The 7,372-nt window shown below is 49.1% G+C and overlaps 1 protein-coding gene across 1 annotated transcript; it reads right to left on the bottom strand.

Annotated features, from left to right (window-relative positions):
* Nucleotides 1–1,069: 1,069 nt before the first annotated feature.
* LOC100340957 (exocyst complex component 7) lies at nucleotides 1,070–3,924 on the bottom strand. The gene is given in 2 exon segments (XM_002720600.5): nucleotides 1,070–2,994; nucleotides 2,996–3,924. Coding segments are annotated over 2 exon segments (2,112 nt in total). The 5' UTR covers nucleotides 3,860–3,924; the 3' UTR covers nucleotides 1,070–1,746.
* Between the last annotated feature and the right edge of the window lie 3,448 nt (nucleotides 3,925–7,372).

The following is a 7,372-nucleotide window of genomic DNA, read 5'->3' as shown; positions in this document are numbered from 1 at the left end:
TGAGACAGATAGAAAAATAACTTAAGTCTGTGGACAGAGTAAATGACTTCCCACGGTATATGCACAAATTGGTCTGTAATTGTGCATAGAGCTGACATAGGGAACAAATTATCCAAAGAGAGCCTTTAATCCCACAGCAGTCTCACCTTGGAAGAGGCCCAGTTTCAGCATATTGTTGTTTCTGCTGTGGTTTTCACCAAGGTCTGTACAAATGGTAATTTCCACATGGGTTACAGAGCAATAGCATGTGACATTCCAGCTAAAAATTATTATTATCAAGCTCAACTAAGTAGTCCCAAGGCCTTACTGACCCAAATTCTGTTCCACATTCAGAGCCACTGGGGAACTTTGGAGGAACCAATCTTAAATTCATGTGGCCAGTCAACAGTTTTCAATTATGCCCAATCATGCAATCTCAAATTGGCCCAGAATTCATTAATTCCTTGAGTTCAAACCAAGGCTTTGGGTTTCAGGCAAAACTTAAAGATTCACCATAAAAGAGTGGTAGATTTATTAATAGAACAATAATAAATGGATGCCCTTATTGAAAGATAAGTCATGCTCCTGAATTGCAGGAAATAACTAAAAGCAATTATTGCTATCCCAAAGGCAAATAAAATTGCTGGATCATTTTTACATATTGTCTCTAGTGAACATGATTACTCACAATATCACAGAATAACTGGAGTGATTTGAAAAATATGTCAGTCTTCATATCAGAATATAAGCAGAGGAAAAATTATAAGAAACAAAGAAACATATTAAGCCAGGGAAAGGAAATTTCCTTAGGACTGAGGTTGAAATCTTAGGGAATATATTTAAGACAAATTAAGAAAATGAAAACTCAAAGACACACACACACACATAAAAGAAAGGAAAGAAAATGTGCTAAAGTCTAGTTGGTATTAGGAAGGATATTGGATATATGGAAGTTGTTTAGTTATTATTATATCAGAAAGAGTGATTCAAACAATTCAACATTATAAAAAAAATCAAATACAGAAAAAAAGAACACACTGAAATGACATACCACAAAGGGTAAAGATGCGTGAAACTATTAAATGGTTGCTTTTTTTTTTTTTGTTCCACTCAGCAGTTTACTCCCAGCCCGAGCAGGCGGGGCCCTTGTGCCCTCGACCCCCCGTGACTGCTGAACTTCTCACCACTGCCCACCACTCAGCCCACACGCTGGGCCCTGGGCGGCAGCTCTGGATGCTTCCGGCAGTGCGCTGGCCCCGAGGGGAGGGACAGTGAGCAGCCCTGGGAGGCAGAACGTCTCCAGGCCTCAGGACGGGAGGCCTGCGCCAAATCCAAGACAGCTGGGCGGCCCGACTGCTCTCTCTCCAGGGTGCCCGGTCCTCTGAGCCCTGCCCCTACTTCTGGGCTGCAGGGGGAGTTTGTCACCAGCTCTGACCAGGCCAGGAGGGCTCTGAGCTCCTGCCCTGGGAACACACAGGCAGCTGGGGCCCCTCTTCTCGCCCCTTTCCTGTGTCAGAAGCCATCACGTGGTCCTTGCGCGCTCCGGTGGGGATCACAGAACTCGAGCGTGAAGGGACCCAGCGTTCTGGGCGAGGACTGGTTTGGGCCGCACAGAAGCGGAAATCAGGGCTTAGAGGGCGCAGCGACGAGCTCCCGCCTGGGGCAGGGAGGAAGGTGTCTGTCCCAAAGGACTTCAGACTCACCCTGCCCCGAGTCAAGTAAACACTGGTTTATCTGTCCAATGACACCAGGCAGGGCGTGGCAGGCTCAGGCGGAGGTGTCGAAGAGGCGATCCACCTGATCCACGCGGTACTTGATGTACTTCTCAATGTTCTTGGTGAAGGGCACGCTGCCATACCTGTGCAGAAAGACCCCATAGGTCTCCTTGACCATGTCTTTCTGCGCCTGGCAGATCTTGTCCCTCTGCTCTGTGTCTGGGGTAGCCCAGGCCTTCTGGATCTTGCACAGCTCTTCAAGGCCGTCGTTGAAGCCCTTAAAACGCTCCTTGATCATCTGCCGCTCCTTGTCGCGGAGCTTGATTGCTGGCTGGAGCACAGGTAGATTCTTGTCTGCGATGTAATCGATCACCTTTATCCAACTGCGCTGGTAGATCTGGATCTGCTGCTGGATGTGCTCGCGGTAGGAGCGCTCGGCGGTTTTCTGGGTCACGGCCACCAGCTGCATCAGCTCGGACTTCTCCAGGGACTTTAGGATGTAGTTGTAGTTGTTGTGCAGGAAGATGGCACTCAGAGCCGGGTCCTCGTGCACCTTGGACTTGCTCAGCAGGTTCAGCTGCAGGTTGCCCAGGACTTTACAGACGTAGGTGCTGAGCAGCCGCTTGCTGAACTCGGAGCTGTAGCTGGTGGCAGACGAGCTGGTCTCTTGGGAGGCCAGCATGGCGCCCGCCGTCTCCTGGAAGTCCAGCAGCTGCTGCAGGAAGAGGATGGCATTGCTCGTGAGCTCGTGCACAGTGCCGTCCTTGGGCATGTTGTACTCCTTGTCGGGGTCATTCTTGATGTTGTCCGCGAAGTCCTCCAGCGCTTTGGCTCCGACGGTCTCCATGGAGGTGATGAGGCCGGGCAGTTTGCTCTTGGTGCTGGCGGCCGTGCCCTGGAGCACCTCATCAAACTCGGGCTTGATCTGCTTTAGGTGCCGCAGGATGGGGAAGACGGTGAGCACCGTGGAGAAGTCGTGCCGGATGATGGCCTTGCGGGCGGCGGACACGATGTTCTCCCCCTCGAGCATCAGCCAGTCCAGGACGTCCTGTATCAGGGAGTCGAAGGTTTTCTTCTGGTGGTGCTCGGGGATGATGCCGGTCAGCAGCTGGTACTCGCTCTGGGCCAGCTTGACAAAGGCGCTGACACAGTGAATGTAGGCGTTGGTCTCCACATCCAGCGCGTCGTCTCTCCCGGCCAGCAGCCCGTGCTTGTCGTTCAGGGCCTCGGACAGGTGCTTAACTCGGAAATCATGCTCATGACCTTCCAGAGGAATGAGGTTAGAGCCCCCCTTTTTTCCCATCTAGACCATGCTGGGAATACTGTTTCAGAAGGTTCTGAGCCTTACGGATCGTCCCTGGCCGCTTGACCGGCTTCTTGGTGGGCGTGTCCTTCCTCTTGGTGGGGACCGCAGGGGAGTAGGGGACCCCGGAGGAGCAGCTGCTTTTCCGGAAGTGCTCCTTGAGGCCCTTGACGGAGTGGTCCAGCTGGCTGGAGCGGATCTGGTAGTAGACGTTCATGAAGTCTTGGTTGCGGCCGTACTCCGCCAGCCAGCGGGAGATGTGGGTCACGTCCTGCAGCGCGCTCTCCGGCAGGTGCTCCAGGCCCACATCCTCCTGCAGCTCCAGCTCGTCATCGCCCCCGATCAGGTCCAGGATGAGCACCGGGGACACGACCTTGCTGTGCCGGGTCATCAGGCTGCGGAACTCGGACTCCAGAGACTCCTTCCCCCGCTCAAAGAGCAGCTTCACTTTGTTGAGCTCCGGGCTGTCTGGGCTGTTGTCCTGGAAGTATTCCACAGCCTTCTGGATCTTGCCCATGCTCCCCAGGTACTCCTCCAGCCTCCCTGTGGGGCCCTCCCTGATGATCCTCTCGGTGTCGCTGGCCACGTGGTAGTAGCTGATGACGTGGTCCAGGCAGGACAGCGTCTTCTCCACGTTCTCCTGCAGCCGCTGCAGGTTCTCCGTCTGCTTGTGCACGGGGATGATGGAGTTCTCCAGCCTCATGAGACGGCTCTCGAAGGACGACAGGATGGACACCATGTTCTTGGTGAGCTGGTCGCTCTTCTCCAGGCTGTCTCGGATGAAAGACAGCGTCTCCTCCTCCTGCTTCAGCTTGTCTTCGATCTCCCGCCGCCGGGCGGACGCCTCTTGCGGGGGAATCATCGCTCCAAACCGTGCGGCCTCCACTCCCCAGCGTCTTCCCGCAACGGGCCTGCTCGGCTCCCGTCCCTGTCACACCCACTTCCCTAAATGGTAGCTTTTTAAAATTTTTGCCTATTTATTTATTTATTTGAAAGAGAGATAGAGAAAGGGAGAGAGATCTTCCATTTGCTAGTTCTTTCCCTGACATGCCTACAAAAACCAGATCTGCACCAAGCAAAAATCAGGAACTAGGAACTTAATCCAGGTCTTGAACATGAGTGGCAGGTGCCCAAGCACTTGAGCCACCACTTGTTGCTTCCCAGGGTATACATTTGCTGGAATTAGCAGTGGAACCAGGACTCAAACCTAGGCAAGCTGATATGAGATGTCAGAGTTCCACACGGTGTCCTCTTTTTATAATATCTTTAAATTAACCCAATGCTATGTTAAACACTGCATCAAAAACCTGCCCCAAATTCTTAACAATGCTATGAGGAAGTCTATGGTTAAAGCTACCGATTTCCTCACCTACCATCATGTACCCCTCTGACCCATTCATTTCTATGAAACAAACATAATCATCACAATCCTTTACTCAAAACTACACACATACAAACACACACACACACACACACACACACACACACATCCTTAGCATGGAAGAAAAAATTTTCTGAGACATTTCCTCCCTGAATTGTTTCTTGATGAACTTCATCCTTGCATCCTGTGTTCCAGTTCTATTAAACTATGCAGGCCTCAAGAATTATAAACTGTATCACATGTTCATTCTGCTTTACATGTCCTTTTATCCCGGCCCATGCAGACCAGCGTCTTCTATGAAGCCTTCCTATGCCATCCAGGTAGAATTACCATAACATTCATAGAACATGTAACATTTTATTTTTCTAATGTGTCTTGCCTGTAATAAAACTCTAATCCGGGGTTCTCAAAAAGAGGCAACAGAGTTCTCAAGAGGCATTTTGAAAAGGCAAGAGGCACTTAGTTGTCACAGATTTGGAGTTAGGGTAGCACAACAAATATTTGGAGGGCAGACTCAGGAATGCTAGATATTTTGCAATTTTCAGACAGTCCTGGCCAAAAAAAAAAAAAAAAAAAAAAAGCTGGTCATCATGTCCAATTTTGGAGTGTTCCACTGGATTTTTTAAATATTTATTTATTTATTGAAAGTCAGAGTTACACAAAGAAGGAGAGGCAGAGAGAGAGAGAGAGAGAGAGAGAGGTTTTCTATCAGTTGGTTCACTCCCCAATTGGCTGCAATGGCTGGAGCTGTGCCAATCTGAAGATGGGGCCAGGATCTTCTTCTGGGTCTTCCATGTGGGTGCAGGGGCTCAAGGACGTGGGCCATCTTCTATTGCTTTTCCAGGCCACAGCAGAGAATTGGATCGGAAGTGGAGCAGCCAGACTTGAATGGGTGTCCATGTGGAATGCTGGCACTGCAAGTGGGAGCTTTACCCACTACACCACAGTGCCAGACCCCACTGGATTTTCATGTAGGTGAAAAATGTGTTTATAATTATCTGAGTTAAGATTCAAACCTCGGGGACTAGTGCTGTGGCTTGTCTCTGGCACTCTCTCTCCCTCTACCTCTCTGTAACTCTGCCTTTCAAATAAGTAAATAAATATTTTTTTTAAAAAAGATTCAAACTTTTTTTAAAAGATTTTATTTATTTGAGAGGTAGAGTTACAGACAGTGAGAGGGAGAGACAGAGAGAAAGGGTCTTTGTTTTGTTGGTTCACTCCCCAAATGGCTGCAACGGCTGGAGCTGAGCTGATCTGAAGCCAGGAGCCAGGAGCTTCTTCCAGGTCTCTGAGGTGGGTGCGGGCTGCAGGAGGATTAACCTACTGTGCCACAGCACTGGCCCCAAATCTAGTTTTACACAAAATATAAAATCAAAAGTATTTTTGTACAATGTTAACAGATGACATATTTCAAAAAGCTCATGGAAATGAATTAAAGGTTTTTGTTGCCAAGACCTTTTGAAATTCATCTAGTTTTTTCCCGTAATATGCATTTCCATAAGTTTTTTGAATACTCCTGGTATGCATGGAATTAAAAATTTTTGCACCAAAAATAAGTTTAATTTTTAAATTCTATTTTCCATGAACTTTTTGAAGTTTCTTCATATACTGAATTTCACATATAAGTTGAAGAGAGAAGGTATTCGGTTTTTGTTCAGAACTTTTTTTTTTTTTTTTTTTTTTGACAGGCAGAGTGGACAGTGAGAGAGAGAGACAGAGAGAAAAGTCTTCCTTTTGCCATTGGTTCACCCTCCAATGGCCGGCGCACGGCACTGATCCGAAACCAGGAGCCAGGTGCTTCTCCTGGTCTCCCATGCGGTGCAGGGCCCAAGCACTTGGGCCATCCTCCACTGCACTCCCTGCCACAGCAGAGAGCTGGCCTGGAAGAGGCACAACCGGGACAGAATCTGGAGCCCCGACCGGGACTAGAACCTGGTGTGCCGGCGCTGCAAGGCGGAGGATTAGCCTATTGAGCCACAGCGCCGGCCTGTTCAGAACTTTGTAAGTGATGGTCCCCAAATTAAAAAATTACATCACCAAGGGCGGCCCTGTGAGTCACCAATACAACACACATGTATCAGTGTGCATTTCACATTGTAGCATTCATGGGGATTCTCAATTAATGTATGGATTTCCTCTTTTAGCTATTACTTCAAAACACCAAATATGAATTTTAAATTATTTTTGAAAATGCAGCTTTTGGCCGGCATCGCAGCTCAATAGGCTAATCCTCCGCCTTGCAGGCCGGCACACTCGGTTCTAGTCCCGGTCGGGGCGCTGGATTCTTTCCCGGTTGCCCCTCTTCCAGGCCAGCTCTCTGCTGTGGCCCGGGAGTGCAGTGGAGGATGGCCCAAGTGCTTGGGCCCTGCACCCCATGGGAGATCAGGAGAAGCACCTGGCTCCTGGCTTCGGATCAGTGCGGTGCGCCGGCCATTGGAGGGTGAACCAATGGCAAAAGGAAGACCTTTCTCTCTGTCTCTCTCTCTCACTGTACACTCTGCCTGTCAAAAAAAAAATACAGTTTTTATGCCACTTTGATGTGGGCTATGCAGTGAATTAGTGAGAGTCAAAGGAGCTGAGACGTTTCCAGCAAGAATTTCAAACAAGAATGTTTGAAAGAGTTCTCTGCAGACAGTGTCAGTTCTCATTGGTTCTTTTTAAAAAAAAAGATTTATTTATTTATTTGAAAGACAGAGTTACAGAGAGGCAGAGAGAGAGAGAGAGAGAAAGAGAGAGGTCTTCCATCTTCTGGTTCACTCCCCAGATGGCCTCAACAGCTGGAGCTGCGCCAATCTGAAGCCAGGAGCATCTTCCAGGTCTCCCACACAGGTGCAGGGGCCCAAGGACTTGGGCAATCTTCTACTAGCTTCCCAGGCTACAGCAGGGAGCTGGATCAGAAGTGTAGCAGCTGGGACTCAAACCAGCACCCATATGGGATGCTGGCACCACAGGTGGTGGCTTTACTGGCCCCTCTCATTGATTCTTAAAGAATAA

Source organism: Oryctolagus cuniculus, chromosome 9, assembly GCF_964237555.1.
Source record: "Oryctolagus cuniculus chromosome 9, mOryCun1.1, whole genome shotgun sequence".
In the NCBI taxonomy this organism is placed as follows: Eukaryota; Metazoa; Chordata; class Mammalia; order Lagomorpha; family Leporidae; genus Oryctolagus; species Oryctolagus cuniculus.
This window is presented reverse-complemented; position numbering and strand designations above follow the sequence as displayed.